The sequence below is a fragment of the Miniopterus schreibersii genome (assembly GCF_964146895.1).
Source record: "Miniopterus schreibersii genome assembly, chromosome: 1".
Lineage (NCBI taxonomy): Eukaryota > Metazoa > Chordata > Mammalia > Chiroptera > Miniopteridae > Miniopterus > Miniopterus schreibersii.
Window position 1 is genome coordinate 194250020 of NC_138101.1, and position 25888 is coordinate 194275907.

General features: G+C 40.8%; 2 protein-coding genes and 1 pseudogene across 4 annotated transcripts; 1 reads left to right on the plus strand and 2 right to left on the minus strand.

Annotated features, from left to right (window-relative positions):
• Window positions 1–3832: 3832 nt before the first annotated feature.
• GON7 (GON7 subunit of KEOPS complex) lies at window positions 3833–9846 on the minus strand. The gene is made up of 2 exons (XM_081131876.1): window positions 9570–9846; window positions 3833–6205 (listed from the first exon to the last, which is right to left on the minus strand). The coding sequence occupies exons 1-2, from the start codon at window positions 9775–9777 to the stop codon at window positions 6111–6113; spliced, it is 303 nt and encodes a 100-aa protein (XP_080988002.1). The 5' UTR covers window positions 9778–9846; the 3' UTR covers window positions 3833–6110.
• LOC308554597 (cytochrome c oxidase subunit 7A2, mitochondrial pseudogene) lies at window positions 7569–7820 on the minus strand (annotated as a pseudogene). The gene has a single exon. The product of its transcript is annotated as a cytochrome c oxidase subunit 7A2, mitochondrial pseudogene (transcript).
• A 128-nt stretch (window positions 9847–9974) lies between the features above and the next one.
• Window positions 9975–24845, plus strand: UBR7 (ubiquitin protein ligase E3 component n-recognin 7). 2 transcript variants are annotated; one of them, XM_081128506.1, is made up of 11 exons: window positions 9975–10181; window positions 12104–12237; window positions 12652–12712; window positions 14113–14208; window positions 16154–16207; window positions 16427–16532; window positions 17944–18152; window positions 18328–18480; window positions 19069–19231; window positions 20563–20624; window positions 22631–24845. In XM_081128506.1, the coding sequence occupies exons 1-11, from the start codon at window positions 10032–10034 to the stop codon at window positions 22721–22723; spliced, it is 1281 nt and encodes a 426-aa protein (XP_080984632.1). In that variant the 5' UTR covers window positions 9975–10031; the 3' UTR covers window positions 22724–24845. The 2 variants fall into 2 exon arrangements, with proteins under 2 accessions (XP_080984632.1, XP_080984633.1); XM_081128507.1 differs by lacking the exon at window positions 12104–12237 and having other exon boundaries at window positions 10097–10181.
• Window positions 24846–25888: the final 1043 nt, after the last annotated feature.

Here is a 25888-nt window from a genome sequence, read left to right on the forward strand (position 1 = left end):
GCAAAGGGAACAAAATGAGTATAAGATGAAAAATCCCCCTTACTCCCAACCCCTACTCTCTCTAGGAGCAGACCGATACCCTTTCAAATTGTGAGCATATCCAGGCCGACAGCCTCCAATAGCAGCATTGCACACACTGCTCTACTATTTTGCTGGTTTTCATTTAACATCATACCCTAGAGATTGATCCTTAACAACACACAGAGCTATACCTTTGCCATTTTAATGCCTGCACAAATGTTCCAATATACTAATGTTCTATTTTTATTTTTTTTAATCCTTACCTGAGGATATTTTTTCTATTGCTTTTCAGAGAGAGTGGGGGTGGGGAAGAGAGAGAGACATCGATGTGAGAGACACATCGATCGGTTTCCTCCCGCACGTAACTCAACCAGGGCTGGGGATTGAGCCTGCAACCGAGGTATGTGCCCCTGGCTGGAATTGAACCTGGGACCCTTCAGTCCGCAGGCCAATGCTCTACCCACTGAGCCAAACTGGCTAGGGCACTAACGTTCTATATTTATTTAACCAGGGTCTTCTGATGGACATTTATTTAGGTTGTGTACTGCTTTTATTACTAAGAATAATGTTGCAGTGAAGAGTTTTATAAAAAGATCTGTGCTCATGTTGCTGTTACATGAAGGATAAATTGCCGTAAGTGAAATTGCTGAATCACCCAGCCGGCGTGGCTCAGAGGTTGAGCATCGACCTAGGATCCAGGAGATGGTGGTTCAATTCCCAGTCAGGGCACATGCCCGGGTTGCAGGCTCGATCCCCAGCAGGGGGTGTACAAGAGGCAGCTGGTCAATGACTCTCATTCAGCATTGATGATTTTATCCCTCTCCCTCTCCCTTTCTTGCTATAAAATCAATAAAAATATACTAAAAAAAGAGAAATTGCTGAATCAATGAGCATGTACATTTAACATTTTAACAGAATTGTCAACTTGACTTTTGAAGAGCTTATACCAGTTTACACTTGCCATCAGTATATTATAGACCTCACACCCTTTCCAGCTCAATATTGCATCAAAACTTGTGATCTTTCAGTCTGAAAAGTAAAAAATGGTATTGCACTGTGGTTTTAATTTTCATTTATTGGAAGTGGAACTTTTTTTCATTTAAAAACTTTATGTCTTTCTTGTGATCTTGCTGTTCCTTTCTCTTGCCCATTTCTATTGTCTTTCTGACTGGTACACATGAGATCCATAAGGGGAACTATTTCTTAGTCATTTGTGCTGAAAATATTAAATACTTTTACCCTCTTTGTCTTTTAACCTATTCACAGGATGTTCAGAAGCTTTATTCTATAATCATATTTACTAATCTTTTCTATTATGGCTTCTGGATTTTTAAAGTTCTTGCTTAGGAAAACTTCCCTCTGAAATTGTAAAAACTATTATCCCGTTTTCTTTTAGTACTTCTATTTTTTTATTTTAGAGGAGGGGAAAGAGAGAGGGAGAAACATCGATTTGTTGTTCCGCGTACTTATGCATTCATTGGTGGTTTCTGGTATGTGCCTTGACTGGGGATGGACCCCGCCACCTTGGCGTATCGGGATGATACTCTAACCAACTGAGCTACCCAGTCAGGGCTCTTTTAGTACTTTTATGGTTTTGTTCTTTACACTAAAATTCTTGAATATATCTGAAATTTATTATGTTCTAAATAGTGAGAAAAGAACCCAACTTCATCACAAAACTATCAGTTTGTTTCTCATTTGTAAAAATAAAACTGAGTGTTGTTTTACAAATACAGGGGTGGGCAAAAGTAGGTTTACAGTTTTGAGTACATGAAATGCAGAGTTTATTCTTGTATTATTATTATTGTATTATTTATTTGTAGTATAACTAGAAACCTACTTTTGCCCACCCCTGTATTCTTCAATTTTGATAAGAATTTTACACTCTACTTACTATATACTTAGATATCCAAGAAATAATTACCACCAAATGACTGCAGAATAATTTAATTAACATGTTAATTTTATTTGAAACCATCACTAGCTGCACTTATGGTAATACAGTTTTAAACTTTGCAGTGCTCAACCATAATCAGTTCAAACAGGAATTTCTTGTAAACATTTTATTACCACATAGTGGCTGACAATTGAGTTAAAAAGCATAGGTTTTCAGGTTGTCGTAGGTATGGCTCTTCTAGCCATATAAGAAATGATATTCTATACTTGTACAGATTGAACAATTCAACTGAGAGACAGGTATTTCTTTAATAGGCTAAATAGGAATTAGATGAAAGTACTACATAATAAACTGAGGGCCACAGATGCCTCTGATTTTCCTTTTTTTAAAAAATGTTTTTAATGATTTTAGAGAGAGAGGGAGAGAGAGGAATAGAGATAGAAACACTGATGAGAAACATCAATCGGCTGCCTCCTGCACGCCCCCTATTGGGGACCGAGCCCACAACCTGTGCATGTGCCTGACTGGGAACTGAACCGGTGACCTCCTGGTTCATGGGTCGATGCTCAACCACTGAACCACACCAGCCAGGCTCCAAGTGATTTTCTTATTTGGAAGAAAACATAAACTTTATTTCCTTTAAAATTCCAGGCCTTCTTAATAAAAGTTAAAAAAAATTCTGAGTAGCTGAAGAAAATGCTGATATATTACATGTCATATTGTGATGGGGAAGTACTGGGCCTCGGTACCACAGAACTACATAGAATGAGGACCTAACATTGTCTAGGAAGCCAGGAAAGATCTACTGGAAGAAATGTTTATGTTGAAACCTAAAGGATGAGACAAACTAGACAGGCAAAGGGGGCCACATGGCCCAGGATTTGAAAGGCAGCTAGACTGTGTTCTGCTTGCCTGTGGCTAATGTTTGTGTCCTCACAAGGCAGCAGATTAGAAAACCAGGCAAGGCATTTCTTTATACTGGCCCTCAAACTGATCTTTTTTGGTACACATATGGCTCGTTTATGAAGAAGACAGCATTAGAATTAAAATCAGTATTAAAGTTAAGGAAAAGATTAATTAAACCTATAACGTAGCCTGGCCATGTGTAGCTCAGAGGTGGGGCCTAGGATCCAGGAGATTGTGGTTTGATTCCCGGTCAGGGCACATGCCCGGGTTTCGGGCTCAATCTCCAGTGGGGGATGTGCAGGAGGCAGCCGACCAATGACTCTCATCATTGATGTTTCTATCTCTCTCTCTCTCTCTCCTTCTCCCTTCCTCTCTGAAATCAATAAAGATATATTTAAAAAAACAAAACCCCTATAACCCAGAGCATAAAGCACTGAATCACAAGTATCTTGAAATTTCTCCTTTATAAACATATTTACTAAACAAAGAAGGAAACAAAATATTCAGGAGCAAAGTTCAGCTATTAATTTAAAAATAGAAACTATTTGCCTTGGCCAGTGTTCTCAGTGGTTAGAGCATCGGCCTGTGCACTGAAGGGCTGCTGGTTCGATTCCCAGTCAAGGGCACGTACCTGGGTTGTGGGTTCTCTCCCTGGCCCTGGTCCGGGCTCGTGCATGAGGCAACCAATTGATGCACATCAAAGTTTTCTCTCTCTCTCTGCCCCTCTCCCTCCCTTCCACTCTCTCTCAATGGGAAAAATAGCCTCAGGTGAGGATTAATAACAGCCAAAAACACGTGTGTGTGTGTGTGTGTGTGTGTGTATTTTTTAATATATATGGACTATTTTAACTATACAAGTAAGTTGTTTTTATGGATTATATAAAGGATTATTATAAGTCACTGAGTTGAGTTCCCAATATTAGAGATATCACAAGCTAAACAAGATGATTTCTGACCATTTACAGACAGTCCTTGACTTAACAATGGTTCAACTTATTTTTTGACTTTATGACTGTGTGAAAGCAATTCGCTTTCAGTAGAAACCCTACTTCAAATTTGAATTTTGATCTTTTCCTGGGCTAGCAATATGTGGTACGTTACTCTTTTGTGATGCTGGACAGTGACATGGAGATGATTTTGACCAACTATAGGCTAATGTAAGTGTTCTGAGCATGTTTAAGGTCGGCCAGGCAAAGCTATGATGATTGGTAAGTTAAGTGTATTAAATGCACTTTCAACTTATAATGGATTTATTGGGATGTAAACCCCATTGTAAGTCAAGAAGCATCTGTATAAAACCTTTTCTAGTTGTTAACATTTTGATTACATAAGAGTACTTCACGGAAGGCTGATGTTCCAAGTAAAACAATACCTTAAAAATATGAAAAGCTATGTAAATTCAGTTTCCTTAGTAGCATGTACTTTGTAAGCTATAGATTTCAGAATATGTAACTGGGATAGTACTACACTAATCTTTTTAAGGCTATGTACATAACCCAGCTCTGCCAATAGTTCTGTAACTCAGGGCAAACATATATTCTAAAATTCACTTTATCTCTGAAATAAATCATATAATACTTATATAAGGTTACTTTCAACTCTAAAAAATCTATGACTACTTGTATTTCATTAGGTATATATTACTTGATTTCTCTGCATTTTAGCTACCCAAATGAATCAGGAAACCTGCACAGTAAATAAAACTTAGTTCCACTGACAAGCAGAAAAGGGACACACACACACACACACACACACACACACACACATATTTAAAGGATTTACAACAGTTCTTTGTTAAGCAAAATTGGTGTGGCTACAGGATGAGAGGAGCTATCTAAGTTATAGTCAACACAGACTATTTACTTAAAGATTATAATTGTGTTTATATATAACGTATCACAGCATAAAAGAACACCCCATTTGGATCTCTTAAGGTACAAGGTAGACATACAGGGTGGGACAAAAGCAGGTTTACAGTTGTTCCTATGGAAAATGCAATAATTAATAAATAATAATACAAGAATAAACTGTTTCCTGTACTCACAACTATAAACCTACTTTTGCACCGCCCTGTATATTTGCTGAGTGGTGTCATCTCTGGATGTCTGTATACTGGGTGTGAGTGTAGATTCAAGCTTTCCCTGGGTTTCTTTCAAGGGCTCTTCTTTATCTTCATTCAGTACTTCTCTCTATTCCTGTTTTCCTTCTACTTAAACAGGCTGCTATTCTTTTTTTTTAATTAAATTTGTGGGGTGACATTGGTTAAAAAAAGTATATAGGTTATTATTAATTGCATTGTTGTTATTAAGATGAGAACTGCCATTCTTTTTTTTTTGGTCACCCAAGGATAGTTTTTTTTATTGATTTTTTAGAGAGAGGAAGGGAGGGGAGAGAAAAAGAAACCAGAAACACGGATCTGTTGCCTACTGTATGAGCCCTGACCGGGGAGCAAACCTGCAACTCAGATATGTGTCCTGACCAGCAATCAAACCACAGCCTTTTGGTGTCTGGGACAACACTCCAACCAACTGAACCACCCAGCCAGGGCCAGACTGCCTTTCTTATATTCAATACCCAATTTCATCACTTGCTCACGTCAGTTCTTAGAAATGTTTTTGCCCATGAACCATGACATGTACTTTTTATAACAGAAGCAGAAAAGATGCAGATACCACACAAATTAATTCAACGAAAGCCCTGGCTGGTGTGGTTCAGTTGACTGGGAGTTGACAGTGCACGAAAGGTTGCTGGCTGGATTCCAGTCAGGGCACATTCCCAGGGTTGTGGGCTCAGTCCCCGGTGGGGGGCATGCAGGAGGCAGCCTATTGATGTTTCTCACTCCCTCTCTCTCTCCTAAAAATCAGTAAAAAATCTTAATAAAAAAAAGTAGAAAAATAAAAATTTAGTTGCCAACTTAGAGGATTTTACATATTATTAAGTATTCTGTTCTTTATTTCCATGGTCTGAAATTTCTCACTCAAGAAAACAGATTCATTTATAAACATTTATTACATCTTTCTTTGTTGGAAACAGAGGTTTTTTTCTTTGACAGAACTGTCCCAGGGGAACAAAACAAATGCTTCTCCAAAGTAGAGCAGAAGTCTTCCTTAAACGTCAGTGTGTGATAACTAAGATACGGTTGCAGTCTTTTTTTTTTTTTGAACGCTTCCCAAATTTGCACGTCATCCTTGCGCGGGGGCATCCTAATCTCGGTGTCATTCCAATTTTAGCATATGGGCTGCAGAAGAGGGCATAGTCACAGTCTTAGATTTCATAAAGGCTACTGTTAACACGGTGGTTTTGGCCGTTTTGCAGATGGTCCATCTGAGTTAGTTCTGTTATCAATGTTATTTTCATCTTCCTCATCATCTTCATCATCACCTTTTAAAACAAATATTTGTATAACAACATGGTCAGCAGTTGAAAGGAATATAATTAAAATGGTTGATAATGTGACCATTTCACTTTAGGATTAATAAAACCATGCATATTCCAGATCTGAAGTATGTATCATTAAAATAATTTCAGTAATTTTGGTGCTTAAAACCTTTCCTTTCTATCACTTTTTTTGAAGATATAATTCATATAACCATAAAATTCATTGTTATAATGTATACAGCTTATAGATTTTTAGTGTAATCACCACCACTATCTAATTCCAGAACACTCTCATCATGCCAGAAAGAAATCCCATACCCATTAGCAGTCACTTCCTATTCCCCTCAGTCCTTGGCAATCACTCATCTTTCTAGCTCTACAGATTTGTTTATTCTGGACATTTTATATAAATGGAATCATACAATATGTAGCCTTTTGTGACTGGCTTCTTCCACTCAGTATAATGTTTTCAAGGTTCATTCATGTTGTAGCACGTATCTGTACTTCATTCCCTTTTACTGCTGAACAATATTCCACTGTGAAATCTTGTTTATCCACTCATCACTTGATGAGCATTTGTGCTGTTTCCACGTTTTAGCTATTATGAATGATGCTTTTATGAACACTACTGTATAAATTTTTGTCTGAACAGATGTTTCCAATTCTCTTGGGAAAACTAGGAGTGGGATTTCTGCGTCATGTGGTAACTTTATGTTTAACTTTTTGAGGAACTGCCAAGTTCTTTTCCAAAGAAGGTGCACCACTCTACATTTTCACCACCAATGTATGAGGGCTCCAATTTCTTCATACACTAGCCAACACTTGCTATTGTTCTTTTTGATTATAGCCATCCTAGTGGGCATGTAGTGGTATCTCACTGCGGTTTTGATTTGCATTTCCCTGCTGGCCAATGATGTTCAAACATCTTTTCATGTGCTTATTGGCCCCACATATCCTTTTTTAACTTTATTTTTTCCATTACCATTTATTTCCTCTATGCCCTCTTCTACCCCCAACCCTCCTCCCTGAACATATCTTTTTTGGAGAACTGTCTATTCAAATCCTTTATATTTGGTAATTGGATTACTCGTATTTTTAGTGTTAAGTTCTATCACTTTTCTTTAGTACTTATTTTTTATTTCATACATTATTTGTTAACTGGGGATATAATTCATATAACATAAAATTCACCATTTTGTCCCTAACACTTTTTTTCCCCCCATGGTAAAGACTGCTTTAAGGGTGGCAGTTAGTACAAGTCAACAAATATTGATCCCCAAAGAAGAACTCAGTAATTTATCAGCTTACTGGCCCATAGAGAGCTGAGTGAAACTGACCCAGCTGACTGCTGGGAGTATAACTGAAGTCAGTCCTGCTTCTTGGGAAGTGAAGCCACAGCCAGCTGATATACAGCGTTTGCTGTTCCACCAACTGTAAGAATCACGGCAGCTCTATACAGGAAGGCATCAGCTACCCCACCCTTCAGATGCACTGGAATTCCACTGTCCTCCTGAAATATGATTTGTTTCCCTGGAACTTTATTTTCAAACTGCCTGTGTAAAGCAGTACTTGTGGTCCTCTGGGCAATCTGACAAAGAGCCAGCAGATTCTGCAGCATGTTGGCTCAGTTATTCTTATCTCTATCACTTTTAACAAAGGTAATTCAAACCTAAGCTTTATGGGGATTTCATTAAGCCAATAATAAAAAAACATGTTAAAGATATTACTGACCCACTGTGGTTTTTTTTCAGACTATAAGAGAAAGTTTATTTAGAAAGTCACAGAGGCAGAAGAAGTGAGTTGCAGAAGAAATGAGCTCAGGAAAAAGTTAGAGAGGCAAAAGAAGGGCCCTTGGAGCTTAGGAGAAAGAGAGGCAAGGAAACCAAGCCTAGGGGAAGGGGGTGGGGAAAGGCACCTGGTCTGCTCCATAGAGAGGGGCAGACTGGGTCCTAGGTCCTAAGGGTTTTTAAAGGTGAGGATTTTAGGGGAGGTCCCAGGAGAGGATCTCAATAGAATATTCATCAGCTTTCCAGGAGCATCCTTTCAGGGTCGTGGTTTCCACTGATTGGTCTGTCATTAATCAATGCAGCTTGACCCACCATTAACAGAACAGGTGGCAGTTATTTTTCCAATAAGTAATGAGAGATTTAAAAAAATGGTTCTAGCTATACTTATGCCAATGATAACATTTTCAACAGATTAGAGAGGTACTTCTGGAGCCAAGAAACAGGACTTCACTCTCATTATATGTGACATGGAAACAATCTATTATCTGAACTCAGTGTAATGTTCCAAACTGGCTCCTTCACATTATCTGGAACTATCAAGATGTAATCAAGATGCAAAAGAAAGAAAAGGAAAGTACAGAGTTTAAGCTACACTACAGAGAGAAGTTAAGCCCTGGCTCCAATATTCAGTTCATAGGTTCTTCAGTTCGGGGCAGTCAAAATGTACCTACCTATTTTTGGATTCAAGAAAAACTTTAAAAAAAAATATTAACCCAGTTCAGTTTCACGTTTCTACTTTCAAACTGCACCTTTACAAAACTGGGATGTGGGAGAGTAGTGCCTGGAGTCCTAAGACTCATTAAACTGAAGTCTGTCCCAATCTTGGGAACCTGTTCCTATCCTTAGATAGGTGGCAGTCTTCCACACGTTTGTAACTTCACACGTGGTAAAACTCCTTTTCACCCTTCAACACCCAGCTCAAGTCATGCCCTCTCGGAAGCCTTCCCAGGCTCTCTCGACTTGCAGTAGTTACACATGGGCCTGCGGTCATACTTCCACTTTTTAATAAGAGTGTCTGCCCTGTTTAAGCCCTCCCCACTCTAAGGCCCGTCCCCAAGGACAGCAACTGAGTCACGTTCACCTCAGGCTGTTTCTTTCTTTCGATTTGAGAGAGAGAGGAAGGCGGAGAGTGAGCGAGAGAAACATCCATATCTTGCTCCACTTATTTATGCACCCACTGGTCGATTCCTGTGTGTGCCCTCTCCGGGGCTGGGACCCTCAACGTTGGCACATCTGGACGTCGCTCTAACCAACTGAGCTACCCGGCCAGGGCCCACCTCAGTCTCTCTCCAGAGCTCAGCCCAATGCCTGGCACAAAGCAGGCGTTCAGCACGTTTTCTTGCTTGTTTGTGCGTGTGCGCGTGAGATACAAATGAAAGAGTCGTGAAAACGCTCGGGTAGAAGCAGCGCAGATCAGTCAGCCCGGATTCCGCTCAGATAGGGCGGAAGGCGTCAACAGTTTTTAGGTGGAATTTTTGTTCCCTCGCGGCTCACGTTTTTCAAGTCTGCTCCTCTACACCGGCTGCTCCAACAGATTTTCCCCGGGTTCCCCTTCCCCGCCCTCCAGTCTCCGAGCTCACCGTCCAAGGCCTCGTCTGGAGCCGCCGCCGCCCCGTCCTGCGCTTCCCGCTGTACCTGGGGGTCCAGGAGCTCCGCCACCAGCTCCCTCATGCGGGCCACGCCCGACAATAGGCCCTGGAAAGGGTCGGCGTTGCCCAGCGCCTCGCAGGGGACCCGCAGCTGCCGCGGCTGTCCACCCAGCGCAATATACTCGCCCGAAATCTCCATGGCAACCGCTGAGCTTCCAGAACGCTCCGCGGGAGAAGTACCACCCGGAAGCGGAAACCAGCCCGCCGCGGGCGCAGGCGGGAGAAGGGAGAGGAGTGACTTCCGTTTGTCGGAAGTCGCTCCGCCCCCTTCCTTCGTTTCCTCTTTTGGGGATTGGTTCCTGGCGCTCAGGACCCGCCTCCTCCGGCCACGCCTCCCGTGGTCGCTTTTCCCGCCTCCGCCGGGGCGAAGCTGCGGAGCGGTGACAGTTGAGGATGGCCGGAGCCGAGGGTCCGGCGGGGCGGCAGTCAGAGCTGGAGCCCGTAGTGTCGCTGGTCGACGTGCTTGAGGAGGATGAGGAATTGGAGAATGAGGCGTGCGCCGTACTGGGCGGCAGCGACTCCGAGAAGTGCTCCTACTCGCAGGTGGGCGCGCGGCGGGGGCCTCGCCTCCCTCGGGCTCCCGCGGAACCTTCTCTGCCCTGCCGGACTCTCCCTACCCCCGCGTGGCGCGGTCGTCTTCCCCGTGGTGGACCGGGGCCGCCCTTTGTCGCAGGCCTCCCCATCCCAGGCCCACTGCCCTTTTACCCTCAGCCTCCTGGGCCGCCTTCCTCAGCCAGCGTCCACCAGGGGCCCCCTCCTCCCTCGGTCGCCCTCGTGCCGCTCAGGGTCCTCTAGGCTTTGGCCCTGGAGCAGCTGCTCGATTCTTCCTCTCCTGTCCCTTCTCGGTGCCCGGCTGCTTTTCACGAAACCATCCCCGTGACCTTTCAGACATCTTTGTCCCTACTTTTCCTGTCCTAAGAGTTTTTATTAGGAACCGAATGGGAGAGTCAACGCAGAGTTAAAGGAGAGAGCCCTGGGTTTGAAAATCTCCCCTTATGGGCTGGGCTCCTTGACAGCTAGTTCCTCTGCAGTGTAGTTTAGCTGGTAGTTCTTTGGCGAGACGAAACAAGTACCTTGCCGTTCTGCAGCCGGCCCCTCATGGGGATAGGAACCAGAACAGCAGATGGCACTGGCAAGAGGGCGGGGGGAGGGGAGAGGAGGATCTGCTTGAAGAGGAAATTTGGCGTTTGGAAGACGTTGTGAACAAGAATTTGAGGGGGCGTGATGCAGTGTTGGGTGACTCATCCTGTATATTTCTAGGTACAAAAATGGATTGAGGTGGGTACGAGAAAACTCACAAGGGATGAGAATTGGTAGGATGAAGAAGGTTGTCTTCCAGGGCAGTGCAATGGAGCATTGGGGAGTGAGGAGAGAGTCTTGGGGTCTTTATGTGGTGTGGGCTGAGATCATAATACCAGTTGTTGTCTCTGACCAGTTGAGTTTACACTGCAAAGTGGTTCGATTTTTAAATCCACCTGGTATCCAGAGATAGTGCCAGATGTTGGCTGGTATTTTAAAACCTTTGGTCACCACTAGAACAACTTATCTTCTGCTTTTTAAAAAAAAAAAAGTGTGTAGGTAAGCTATTTTGGAAATGTAGTTAGCTTTATAAAACGGACCTGCTTAAAATTTTCTTTTTATTGTAGTAAAATATGTGGAAAATTGCACAGATCATGCCTAGGGTTTGAAAACAAACACATGCAGGTACCTACCACACAGATCAAGAAATAGAGCATTCCTGGCATTCCTGAAGCTCCCCTGTGTCTTCTTCCTTCATACAGGAGGGTAATCATCAAAGGTGGTTACAAGTTTTGCCTGTTTTTCCATCAACTTTTTATTTTGAAACATTTTTAAATTACAAATAAGTTGAAAAAATAATATCACCACTTGTGTATCTTTTACATATATTTATTTTTTAGCATTTTACATTTATCTTTTTCCTCTTCTTTATAATATACTTTCTCTTTTGTGATGAATCATTTGTAAATAAGTTGCAGATGTCACTACACTACACTTCTAAATGTTTCAGCATGCATCTCCTAAAGAAAATCAAAGGGTTTTTTTTTTAATGCATTGATTTTTGTCTTTCATGGAATCAAGCATTTTCCAAAGTTAAAGTGTGTTATTACTTACATCAACCTACACACATTCTACATTTTCATGTGTTAAAATGATTAAGCAGACCAGCTTATTCACAGCTGATTGAAAATATTAAGCTTCCTATCACTTTAAGAAAAATTGTATGAAAACAAGCACTAGTATAGTGCATACATAGTGATACAAAACATGCAGCAGTGTTATGGCACTCTCTTGTGAAGCTTTGTCATTAGTCTTAGTGGCTTTTACAGGAAGATCCTGACCACAGAAAATCTGATTTCAATTATTTCTCAGATCACAGTGTGGGTATTAGGTAACCATGCCATATTTCATTAATTCTCTTTTTCCATTTTGGGGCTGTCTTTTAGAGCTCAGTAAAGAGACAGGCACTATATGCCTGTAGTACCTGCACCCCTGAGGGAGAAGAACCAGCAGGAATTTGCCTAGCTTGCAGTTATGAATGTCATGGAAGTCATAAATTATTTGAGCTATACACAAAAAGGTAAAGACAGTCAGAGGTTGGTGCTGAATGCTTTTTAAATGTTTAGATTCTTTCCTAGCTGCATTTTTTTCTTTATCTTGCTTTTGCATTCAAAGTAGCAGTGTACTGGTAAATTTATTATAGTTATTTTATATAATTTGAGACTAGTTTTTCTAGAGGGCCTTTTATAATATAATTATGGTATAAACTCAAACTACTCATCCTTCTCTGCCATTAATTTACTTGTGTGTCTACAGAGTTATTAAATCTTTTATTGTTATATGCTTGGAGAAATTCTGAATTGGATACATGAGCAGCGTCCAAGGCCACTTTTTAATCTTAGAAATGAGTTGAAAGGGAAGAGGCTATGATATGAATTTTAAAACTTCATTAGGTTTAAAATAAAAATTAAAATTGGCTCTTTCTTTGTTTCAGAAATTTTCGTTGTGATTGTGGAAACAGCAAATTTAAAAACTTGGAGTGCAAATTATTTCCTGTAAGTAAGCATTGTAACTATAAATGCATTGAAAATATACCCTGGCCATGTAACTCAGTGGTTAGAGCATCGGCCCACACAACGAAGAGTTGCGGGTTCGATTCCTCGCTAAGGGCATGTACCTGGGTTGTGGGTTCGCTCCCGTCCCATTGGGGCTAGTATGAGAGAGAACCAGTTGATGTGTCTCTCTCACATTGATGTTTCTCTCTCTCTGCCCCCTGCTCTTTGTCCCCTCTTTCCCTCCCTCCCTCTGCCTCCCTGAAAAGCAATGGAAAAAATATCCTCAGGTGATGATTAACCAAAAAGGAAAGAAAATAGCTGAGATTGATATTTGACAGAGTGGATAAAAACCAGATATTTTCCAAAACGGAGTTCTTATGCTTATTCTTTGCAAATCAATATTAGACTCAGTTTTTTACCCTGTTGGAAAACTAAGTAACCTGTTTAGAGCCTACAGTATAGATTATAATTAATATGAAGGTTTTGGGGAAATGTTCTCTGCAATGATTCAGTCTTAATTATGTTGGTTGTGCTCATGCTCTAGGCTTTTAAAGAAAAGGGTATGACTATAAAAACTGGATAAATAATACTTGGTAATAATGAATGTGGGCTAGATGCACGCAGGAGTTTTTATTGCTTTTTGGTTAATAAAAATTATGCTTATACAATAACTTTAAATGAAATAACAGAAATGAAAGAAAGTAAAGGATTTTATGTTGTTCAATCATAATTGCTAAAACTGTTGTGCTTTACTCTCCTTTGAAGATTATTTTTAGACAACTTTCTTGTCTGCTTTTTATTTTTACATCCTAGTAACTGGGGGCTTTGGCTATTACATCTGGCTGTTAAGTACTTTGATATTCTAGGCCAATGTCAGTTTACATAGGTTGATAATTAATACTTATGATTAAATTTCATTACTTATTTACTTATTTATTTATTAATCCTCACCTGAGGATATATTTTCCATTGCTTTTCAGAGAGAGTGGAAGGAAGAGAGAGAGACATCAATGTGAGAGAGACAGTGATTGGTTGCCTCTTGCATGTGCCCAGTCAGGGGCTGGGGATTGAGCCTGCAATGGAGGTATGTGCCCTTGGCTGGAATCGAACCCGGGACCCTTCAGTCCACGGGCCAATGCTCTAACAACTGAGACAAACCAGCTGGGGCTCATTGTTATCTTATTAAATGGGTATATTCAGTTTCCCCCAATTGCTACAAAGAAGGTACAAAAAAATGATTTTTCTCTTTTCCCTGTATCCTGGAAAAAGTATCCCTTTAACAGGAGTGAATTCTTTTTCTTCGTGTATTTAATGCAGAAATTTGTTGAATACAGAAATGTCAGGACGCATGAAATTATAATTAAACTAAGACCATTTATATTGAAATTAATATCTTTCAGGACAAAGCAAAGATAAATTCTGGCAATAAGTATAATGACAACTTTTTTGGATTGTACTGCATTTGTAAGAGACCTTATCCTGATCCTGAAGATGAGGTAAGAGCATTATGGGCTAACACCTGGAACTATGTCATCTCTAGCCTTCACTCCTCAGCCTCTTGTCATATCTGGGCCTCTGTAGCTGTTCAGGTGGAATTGGGGGATGGTGAAAGGATTCTAGATTTATCCTTTTTGATGAATCTGGGCCGGGTCTCTACCTGGTACAGATTTCAGGTGTTCTCATTCTCACATCATGAGAGTGAGATACTGATTAGGTCTTTCTTAAGGCCAGGACTTTACGTCTTCCTGCCCCTCTTTGCCTGCCTGCCTGCTCTACTCCCCTGAATGCTTCCAAAAATAACCTTCAATTTCTTGCCTCCCCGGAAAGAAATAGTGTGTACAAATGATCCTCTTAAAATTTTCAATTAGAAATATACACAAAACTTAAAAAGAGTTCTTCTTCCTCACTCCTGTACCTTCTCTCTCCTGGACATGACCACTGTTAACACCTTTTCAGTGTATATGTTTTAGACCTTTTTCTGTGCACATATAAGTGAGTGGATGTATGTTTCACTTGATAGTTTTCCTTTTCACAAAAGTGAAAATTCTATACATTCACTTCTGCAACTTTTCTCACTTATCAGTATATCTTTGACAAGCCGTAAATTAGTTACCTAAATATTCTATAGCAGAATGGTGTTTTCTGTTTTTTCATTATTATAAAGAAAGCTGCAGTGAAGACCCTTATATAGTAATATAACTAAACTTCTGCAGGATTTATATAGAACGGATACCTAAAGGTAGAATTGATGGGTCAAAGAATATTTGTATTTAAAATTGTGATCATGTCTGTGAAAAGGTTTTAGCCACCAACAGTTTGATACTGTCTTTTCCCCAACACTTGTCATCCCTACATATTTACCAGTCTTTTAAAATTTTGCCACCCTAGTAGATGAAGAACTGTATCTTTTAAAAATTTTCCTCGCTCATGAGTGAGGTTATGCATCTTTCCATGAGTTTATTAGAAATTTGTAATAACTTTCTTTCTGAATTGTCCTTTCATATCTTTGGCCCATACTGTTATTGGGTTGGATTTTATTTATGTATTTACTGATTTGAAAGGAGTCTTTTTGTATTTAATGAAATTAGCTTTTTGCTGTCTTCCTTTCTTTTGTCTTGGAATTGTAATTATTGAACCAAATTATTTAGAGGAAAAAAATTAAAGATATCTTTGAGTTAACAAAGATAAAATTGGATATTTTAAGGTATGGAGTAAAGTGTTACAACACTTTTTTTGTATGTGTCAAAAGAGAAAAAATAAGATGATGAATAAATTGATCAAGGCAGAAGAATAAAACTGATGATATATATGGGTTTTTTCCTGTAAGAACCCATAATTGAGAAAGGACAGAGTAACATTGGAATGTTAATCAGTAGATGTGAAAGCCTGGAAATAAAAGGAAAATCATTCTAAAATTAGTTGATGCCCTATGATACATAATTTTCTTAGACCATAATGTAATTTAATTTATTCAAATTAGGGAAGTTGTTACTATTTATATTATCAAGAGATTGTAACATTTATTTTTCATTTATGTGGCAGTATGGTGTAAAAAAGTCCCAGTTGTCACATTCTATATTGGACAGTTTATATTACTTCCCTGGGGCTTGGGTTTATGTTTATGTGTAAAATGAGAATACATTACTCACAAATGTTTGTGAGAATCACATATTAAGTAACTGATGTGAAAGAGCTTTGACAGTTGCTTGCAAAGTGTTTATTACATTGTAACCCCTTTCTACCACCAGTTCATGTAGAACTAACTTCTCTTTGGCCCCTTGATCTGCTGTCTTCCCTGTCCCCTTGGATGTCCCTGTAGATAGCGGTCTTACAGATTTAGTAGAGAATTATTTAATAGCTAATTCTACTGTGTGCCAGATTTACTTCAGTGTCTCTGAATTCAGTGTAATCATTAATGTACAAACCGCTTTTCCATGTTAGATTCCAGATGAGATGATCCAGTGTGTAGTCTGTGAAGACTGGTTCCATGGAAGGGTAAGGAAAGCTATTACTTTGAAAAGCCATTGTTTTCGCAAAAGGAGGAAATGTCTTTGCTTTTCGAATTGTGTTATATTTTATATTATAGTTAGTCTTCTAAAAATACCCTATGAAGATCTGATCAGTGTACTATTGTAATATATGTTTATAAAATAACAGAGCATTTTGTACAACTTGGAGATCACAAGAAAAATACTTAGTTTTCTGTATTCACAGCATCTTGGTGCCATTCCCCCTGAGAGTGGGGATTTCCAGGAGATGGTGTGCCAGGCCTGTATGAAACGCTGCTCTTTCTTGTGGGCTTATGCTGCACAATTGGCAGGTAAGTGTCTCTGGAGTTGTGCCACAAACTTGTGCTTGTGAAAACTTGTCTGTTCAGCCCATAATTTTTAGCAACTATTTTTAACTGGACTCTGAGGTATAGAAAAAAGTATAAGATGTGTTCTTTCTCCACGAAGTGCTTATTGATTGGTTTAGGAGACCTCCAAGAACAAATTTGTCCTTAAATGGCATGATGCAGAGTATGGATGAGACCACAATCAGAGAACATGAAGGAGGTGGTTTTTGAATGGAACTTTGAAAGATAAATAGAACCCAAATAAGTTGTTTTTAAATGTAGGATGTGCTATTGATTGGGGTGGAAGGGTGGGTATGTTATCTAGTGTTTTCATTATACACTAAGAAATTGACCCAAAACAACTAATCAGCAATGAATAGTCTTGAGTCATTAAGTATGTTATTCTGTTGGTCTTGGCATGTGTATTACTTTATTTTTTAAGTAGCAGTTATTCACAGTATCTGCTGCTCTGGCCTCTTGATTTCTTGCCCTTCTCACCCTTAGGGAGCATTTCACTTTCCCTATAAGCCACAAGCAGCAGCCATACCTAAGATCTTATCCTACACTTGTGATTTGTCTCAGAGTTCTTAAACTTGGCGCTCCCTCTTTGTGTTCATACCCTTCCCAATTCTCTCTCTAACTTTCCACCGGACCTGTATGTATTTCTCATTCATTGGGTTTTCTTAATTGATCTCCCCACCACCACTTCATTTCCTTCCCTGTGAGCAGATGGCTTCATCTCCTTTTAAGTTGAAATGCCATCAAGTACCATGAGCTCCTTTGCAGTATTCCTGCCTCTTTGCCCATCCTTTTTTATTTCTTCCTCATGAAGAAAAGCTGGTTATCTTTTCAAAACTGCCCTGTCACCTGTGTCTGCAGTTAAATCTCTTCCTACAATCTCTTCCTTCTTAAGGTATTCCATCTCTCTTTAATATTTGTGGTATTTAAAAAAAAAAAAAATCTTTATTGATTTCAGAGAGAGGAAAGGAGAGGGAGAGAGAGAGATAGAAACATCAATGATGAGAGAGTCATTGCCTAGCCCTCAACCCAGGCATGTGCCCTGACTGGGAATCAAACCCTGATCGCCTGGATCCTAGGTCGATGCTCAACCGCTGAGCCACGCCCTGCCGGGCTGTGGTATTTTTCTTTCTTCTTTTCATGTAAAGTGGTTAAGTAGTGATTATATTTTTAAGTGAAATGTTCAATTATTTGAACTCTTTGGATTGGCAGGCATAACCTAAAAAACTTTTGATGTTTCCTTTCTCATTTTCCCAGAGATTAAGATTGACTCTTTCCTTTCCTAGATTCTGAAATATTTTTAATCAGGTGAAGTGATTTCATTGCCTAATAGGTCTGTGGATATGTGCGTGTGTTGTTTTTTCCATTGAACCTACAGTAACCAAAGTGTCTGCCGAGGATGATGGGTTGGCGCTGAATGTCGATGGAATAGGTGATCAGGAAGTTATCAAACCTGAAAATGGAGATCATCAAGATAGTACCCTCAAAGAGGATGTTCCGCAACATGCAAAGGATGCTGTCAAGGAAGTTAAAGCAGAGGAAACTAATGAACCATGTACCAGCTCTAGTTCTGAATCTGATCTCCAGGTAACAGATGAAGTAGGAGCCATAAAAGAAATAAAACTTAAACAAAATTAATTATGTAAGCTCTATAGCTTTGGATCTCAATTGCATACTTTGCCTAAAGAAATCGTCTTACAAATCTAAACTATGAAAACACAATAGTTTAAAATACACACTTTAAAACTTACTGTTATTTCAGACAGTGTTTAAGAATCAACGTCTCACCACATTAGAATCACAGTCTGGCTGCAAACTTCAGGAGCTTAAAGCTAAGCATTTTATAAAGAAAGACACTGCCACCTATTGGCCCCTGAACTGGCGTAGCAAGTTATGTACCTGTAAAGACTGTATGGTAAGTACCTGATCAAGTTCAATGTTAGTATGTTTTGTGTACTGATGCCTAATATAAGAACACCTGGAAAGTATATTTATGAATTGATGTTAGGAGTGCAGAGAAATTTAAAAATTTTATTTTATTTTATTATTTATTTCCATAACTATTTATCCCCCTAATATTCTCTTTCACAAAAATTTTTTATATTAAGCAGATTATGATACAGTATTTGTAGTCTAAATGCTTGTGGAAGAAGTGAAGAATTATGCATTACTTTTTATTTACTTCATATTAGTAGAAAAATAGCAACTCTTAGCCTTTTTATATTGTAGAACTTCTTGGAAACACAAATTGCTTGAAAGTTACAGTAAGTCAGTGGTTTTTAAGCAAAGATCTCTTAGATCATATAATATCTACTAGGAAGTTGGGAGATTTCTGAAAGAGATTTGGGCAAAAAGAAATCACTCACGCAACTCTGTGGGGAAAGGCTCAGGTTTTCCTGGACATTAATCTAGAGAAACGAAATTTTTAGTGATTCTCACGAGGTTGACTTTCTGAGAATGGCATGCTGTTCTAATGGGGAAACTGGTTTTATTTTTTTTAAAGAAAATGTATGGAGAGCTAGATGTCCTGTTCCTGACAGATGAATATGACACGGTTCTGGCTTATGAAAACAAGGGCAAGGTTGACCAGGCGGCTGACAGGACAGATCCTTTAATGGACACACTTAACAGCATGAACAGAGTCCAACAAGTGGAACTTATTTGTGGTAAATACTGTTTGAGTGTGAGAATTCATGGAGTTCATAAAGTTTTCTTCGCTGTTGGGAAAAAACACACAAACATATGTGTGTGTGTGTGTGTGTGTGTGTGTGTGTGTGTGTGTGTATATGGAGGACAGTTTATACCTATTGTGTTAATTTAATACAAAGAAAGTTTAAATTTGGAATTGTATAGTAGACCTCAACTATACTTGCTTAAGGGTAGTGCTGCTGGGTATTTAGTTACTACTATCATTGAATCAGCGTTACATGCTAGAGAAGCCACAGTTTGTGCTATTTTGATTGAGGATAGATGTGTGAGTAAAGAATATTAGAGAGTCAGTGTCTTTTTTCATCCAGTGAAAAATGATTTTCTTTGAGCATGCATGTTATCTTCTTGACAGTTCTTGAGGTTGCTTCAGTGGTTCACAGGAAGCCCAAAGGGGAAAATATCCCCAAACTCTTAATTGCAAGCTTTTACGTTCCCCCCAGCATGCCCAATTTATTTTATTGGTCTCTGTCCCAGCCAGTTTCTACAGGGGGCCACCACCTTTGTGCCCCTTTTGTGGCATCGACCGTTTCTCTCTTTTATTTGTAACTATTTGATTAATTTCCTTTTCCCTTCATTAGACTAAAAGCTTTTCGAGGCTGAAAGCTGCATCTAAATGATTTTTGTAGCCCTCAGGGTGCTTCCATACATAATGCAAACTGTTGAGGGAGTGAACAAGTTTTAAAACATAGTATTTGACAAATCTGAGGTGATTTCAGATATTAGAATTCCCGGGAGATAGGAAGCCCTTTTAAAAATCCTTAACTAATCCTTTTGGGAGAGAGGCTATCTTTGGTTTTTGAGTTGTTGTTGCTGTGGTTTTTAATGAAAAAGGTATTATTTTTTAATCCTCTCCTGAGGATATTTTTTCCATTGATTTTTAGAGAGAGTTAAAGGGAGGGAGAAGGGCAGGAGAGAGAGAGAAACATCGATATGAGAGAGACACATCGATTGGTTGCCTCCTGCAGGCGCCCCAACCAGGGCTGAGGATCTAACCTGCAACCCGGGTACATGCCCTTGACCTGAATCAAACTTCGGTGTGTAGGTCAACACCCTAACCACTGAGCCATGTCAGCCAGGGTGAAAAAAGTATCATTTTTGATATCAAAAGGAATTTGGGAAAAACTGGGAACAAATTTCTATGCAGGTTTCATCTAAAGAAAAATCAAAACTATTAACTAAAAAATTGAAACTATTAACTAAAATTTAAACTATAGATACTCAAAAGTCAGTGGTAAGGAAAGATTTTGTTTCTAAAAGCCAATGCCTTCTCTGTTTTGTTTTGGTTTAGAATATAATGACTTGAAGACTGAACTTAAAGATTATCTCAGGAGGTTTGCTGATGAAGGCACGGTATGTTGGGTTAACGAATTTTAATCGTAGCCCTGCGTGTTTTGAATAAACTTTATTTTATTTGGTGGGGGAAAAATGCATCTTAAACTAGATAGTTGAGAGTTTAATGCAGGAAGAGCTAACAAAAATCAGTAAGATGTGGTGAGACGCCCACAGACCAGCCACAGTGGGCATCTTTCGCAGCCCTAGCCCAGAAGGAATGAGGGAGGGCGCTTCACACAGGATCGGGAGAGAGAGGCTGTAGCTTGGGAGAATCTCCTGGGGCTTCGAGCTTCTGTTATCTCAGTGTTAGCGTCTAGATCTTGAATCTGTTAGGGGCTCTGATTCCTCACCGGTTGACCTGCAATTTCACTCTTAGTGCTTGTGCAGCTGGCATATCAGCTACTGGTGTGTGGTAGAGTACTGGCAGAATGCTACGTTCTTTCATTTAGAGGATTAATAAGTGTCTTTTTCCCCCCAAACATACATTCTTTTGTTTTTTATTCTCACCCGAGGATATTTTTTATTGCTTTTTCAGAGAGAGTGGTGGGGGGGAGAGAGAAAAACAAACATAGACTGGTTGCCTCCCATAAGCACCCTGACGAGCTGGGCATTGAGCCTACAGCGAGGTACATGCCCTTGGCTGGAATCGAACCAGGGACCCTTCATTCCTCGGCTGATGTTCTCACCACTGAGCCAAACTGGCCAGGGCCAAACATACATTCTTTTTTTTTTTAATTGATTTTAGAGAGAGGAAGGGAGAGAGAGAGAAACATCAATTGGTTGCCCCCCGTATGCGCCCCAACTGGGAATCAAACCCACAATCTGGGTATGTGTCCTGACTGGGAATTGAACCCATCACCTTTTGGTGTTTAGGACCACGCTCCAACCAATTGAGCCACACTGGCCAGGGCATAAATATCTTATCTTACCCCAAGAAAGCTCTTCAGGTTAGCATTTCCATTTGCGTACGTTAGCAGCACTTTACCCCTGGTGAACAAGAGGAGATTTTCATTTTATATAAAAGTAACTTCCTTTACCTTTCTCTTGCTCACCTTGCTCACATGCATTCACTACTTTCTCCCTCCTCCCTGCCCCACCTTCATTTCTTCATAACAATAAGCATGTGCTACCTTTGTAATTAAAAGTAATTAATAAACCTGTCTCTTGTGATGGCCCTTAGACAGCTTTAGAGCAGATGACTGGCAAGACTCACTCTTGGGTGTACAGGGGCTTTATCTGGGCTGTTCCCAGCTTACTTTTTACCCATATTTTCCCTTTGTCTTATTTTCTTACTTTTAATATTTTATTTTGCTTATATCGTAAACACCTTTGTATCATGCTCCAATCCTTTTTCCAATAAAATGGAAGATAAATTTCTCATTTTTACTGCATAAAATGGATATCCATTTACTAAGAGTGGTGCTTCTGTAGTTTTTGCCAGTTACTTTTCTGTTTATGTACAAGCATTTTTAAATTTGGACTCTTGAAGAGGGAAAAGTTTCTAGGTTCCTTTTTTTCAGGAAAGAAGAAAGCACAAATCTCAAAACAAAACACTTTTTTTGGTGGATGCTTATGCAGAACTAAAGGACATCCCCAGAAGACAGGAATGAGGGAGCAGTGGTCGAGGAGACCTTTCCGGTTCTGTCTTTGTGCTGGTTCTGCCACTCTTCTTGCTAATATTTATTGAGAACTTACTATGTGCTGGGAGTGCTCTACAGCACTACATCTCCTCTGCTCTTCAAATGACCCTGTCACATAGGTGCTGCTTTTATATCCTTTTGTATGAGGAAACCCAGCAAGGTGGTGGAACCTACGCCTGGCGCCATATGCTGTTCTGCCAGCTGTGTGAACAGGCCAGTCTCTCTGAGCCTGGATGAACTCTATAACATGGAGATAGTGTAATTAATCACCCATTAAAATAATTCTTATCAGCAGTATTGTTCGACTTGTGTGTGAATGTTTCGACCTGTTACTGCTGTTCTGTAATGTAGCTCCCTTTCCTGATCTTCGCTCTTCATCAACAGGTTGTGAAGAGAGAGGACATCCAGCAGTTCTTTGAAGAGTTTCAGTCAAAAAAGAGAAGAAGAGTGGATGGGATGCAGTATTACTGCAGCTAGAGGGGAGCGCGGAGCCTTCTCGCCCCGCCCCGCCGCTGGAAGTGCGCTCCTGTCCCCGGAATAAAGCCTGTTCACATTTGCTGCTCCTCCATCTCCTTGGAGAGGCCTCTTCCTCTGACCTTGAGCTTCCTTCACTCCTTAACTGCGGTAGCCACAGTGTTTATGCTGATTTCACAACCAGCGTTCTTTCTGACTCAGCTAAAAGCAACTCATTCCACAGACTTCAGCCCCCACCATACCCCCAGTCTATCCAGGGTTTTTTGCTTCTAAGTTTTAAGAAGTTTGATTTGGTTTTGAGAAAGTAAACTAGTTTCTTTTCTAATGTTTTGGTCTTTAACTCCCAAATGTGTCTACTCTGCCACAGAGCTGTTGTCTTCCAGGACCTGCTTTGGGGGCATCTTCCTGCCAGCTGAAACCTCTAGGTCCCCTCACCCCTACGATCGTGGTGCCTTGGGTCAAAGCTTCCTCAAACCTGGTCTGCGCCTTCTCCCACATTCCGCCTTTCTGAGGTTTGGTCGTGGCTTACAAGGGATCTCAGAACTTGTTTCCTCTGGGCCCAGCCTCTGGAGTAGCCAGGACTGATGGTTTTGTGGCCTGGATATCTGTTACAGGCAGGAGATTGGCTGATGGCAGGATTGGGGAAGCCAACCTTTGATAGGAATTTTACTAATACATTTAAAGTGAAAATTTCGTTCACAATTCTACTGGCACTAGCATATTAGAATTCCAGTGCTGTGGTGCTCACAGGGCTTCCCAAGAAAATGTGCCAGTACAGTAGTCCCTCTTCTGCTGCCTAGAAACTAGACCGGCACTACCCTGTGAAATCTCGGTGGTTTACAAAGTCCTCTGGATTTCTTTATATTATCAGGGATATTCATAAGCATATATTAAAAACAAACCTATTTTGATATTGTTCTGTTATGAAAATGTTATTAGAACCCCAGTAAATTATTTCCCCCTTTAAATTGTTCTCACGGAAAAAAGATACTGGCTTAGCTTACTTGTAGTGAGCAGGGCAGTGAGTGCCCCATTGTGGAAGAGGCTGACTGTGTGGAAGGTTCCAAACAAGGCCCTAGGCTGTGCGAATGATGAGCTTTATGTATATAGGCGTTACTGCCCATAGCTGGTTCCTTCATGACTATGAGATCTTTTAAAGAACCTCATGGAATGTTGTATAAAACCCCATATTTGAGGGGAAGATCTTTCAGTTGGTTTGAAATCTTTAAAGCCCCTCAGGCTATGTGGAAAACACCCTTTGATAAACGGAGTTGCTCTCTCCCTCGAGGCACAAGGTGTGTCCTGACAATAGATGACACACTTTGAGGTATGTGACTATAAGCATTTGAGGCTTTCAGGCTACAAGTGTTTATTAATATTCCTTTTGTTCAGCAACCACGTAGACGAATCCCACTGATCCCTGGATGAGATGAATGAGAACTACAGAAAGTCAAGGCCTTAAAGAAATGGTCCGTCCCATGTTTTTCTGCATCCCACCTAATGACAGATCCTCCTGAAGTGAAGTGCGGAGCTGGAGGTCTTATGACCACAGGAGATGCTGTGTGGCCTGGGCTGGCCTTGTAGGGAAAGGGTAACGGCTAGATTGGAAAGCTCAGGGCATACTTGAGGTTGCTTCCAGTCCCCAGCTTGGGAATTCTTCCAAGTCAGGATTTCTGCACCCCCTCTGCAAGGTTGTGTAAGTAGTGGACCATTCTAGCCTGAAAGTTTTTATCTTCCCAAATGTTTAACTACCAGGAAGTTCCTTACTTATGACAGGTCAGGACCAGGTCTCAGAAGTGATGCATTACTGTGCAACACAATCAGATCACCCAGTGCTGAAGGGCTTGTTTTCTGAAAGGCCAGTTCCTCCTTTTACATTAACCAGAAAACCTCTTTTTATACCTATTCACAACTAGTTTTCTTGACTATTGGACCTTCTCGTAGAGACCGATTTTGGCCAACATGTGGCAATTAATGCATGTTTTATGCAAAAGAAGAGTATATTAGTTGCTTTGAAGGAATTCCAGCATTGTATGACCTTTTTTGTAGAATTGTTACTGGACTTAAATTACATACTGAACTCCAATCAGGTTTCTGTAAAATTAAATAAAACCAATTCAAAATAGTGGCTTTTCAGATTGTTTTTAGTCATTTAAGTGTACACAGTCTCTCTCTGCAGGTTGTAACATGAGTGGACTCCAACAGCTCTTCCTGCCCGGGGTCCTGGTCAAGTAGGGGACTGGTTCACTTCTGCTGTTTCCCAGGGTGTGGCCGGCCTGAGGTCCTGGCTCCACCACATCGGGGGAGGCTCCACAGTCCCTGTTGGGGTCTAGATAAGCAGCACAAAGAAATGGACTTGGGCTGTGAGTGGTTGCAGTTTGCGCAGGTGCTGCTGTGCAGGGGGCTGGGAGCCCAGTCTCAGAAGAGGAGGTCCCCCTAACGCCATTATTTCAACAGCAAATGTGAAACAAACCAATATTGTGCCCATCTTTGGCCTTCCCCCAGCTCTTGCTTTGGAAATTTTCAGACTCATGGTCATGGCCCCGTGAGTTGCACTAAGTGAGGGAAGTGCTCTCTGCAGCCCCGGAGCTGCGCACACATCTGAAAGCGCAGGATTATGCAATCGGCAGTGCCGGGAAAACTGCACTCCCGGCTCCCCTCGAGGTCCCTAGTGGAACGGAGGGAAATTAAAAGCAATCCAAGTGCCTATCGGACCTTGGCAGTAGCCCGGTTCAGCTCCCCGTGGAAGAAGAGTGTGTTCAGGGGAATGTGGGAAGTACAGGAAAACAGCCCAGCAGAGCTCCCAGGAGCCAGTGGGGCTGGCTCCCAGTCAGGTCAGAGCAGCTGCCAAACACAAGCTTTGGTCTGAGTGGGCATCGGCATTTGGCACTGGGCCAAAGTCATACTGGTACCTCATTTGTCCCCAGGCCACTGGGCATTAGATAGGTGTGTGCTTCATACTTAAGTCACAGAATCTGTAAGTTGGAAGGGACCTGAGAATTCACCCAGCCTTGCCGCCTCTCAAAACAAGAGTCCCTCCCTCACAGGTGATCTTCACAGGGGACACATGCTAGTCTTGGCCATTTGGTTTCCATGTCCCCATGCTCTTGGTGGCCGTGCCCCAATTTCCAGTTAGCTCTCGGCTCCTCCACTTTCCTGCCATGTGAT

Bases quoted from the DNA above. Each gene is read 5' to 3' on its own strand.
- GON7 (XM_081131876.1), bottom strand. From the start codon at position 9,777: ATGGAGATTTCGGGCGAGTATATTGCGCTGGGTGGACAGCCGCGGCAG. The intron at 6,206-9,569 runs GTGAGCTCGGAG...TTGTTTTAAAAG, and splicing joins TCCAGACGAGGCCTTGGACG to GTGATGATGAAGATGATGAG.
- UBR7 (XM_081128506.1), top strand. From the start codon at position 10,032: ATGGCCGGAGCCGAGGGTCCGGCGGGGCGGCAGTCAGAGCTGGAGCCC. The intron at 14,209-16,153 runs GTAAGAGCATTA...TTTCCATGTTAG, and splicing joins ATCCTGATCCTGAAGATGAG to ATTCCAGATGAGATGATCCA. The intron at 16,208-16,426 runs GTAAGGAAAGCT...CTGTATTCACAG, and splicing joins AAGACTGGTTCCATGGAAGG to CATCTTGGTGCCATTCCCCC.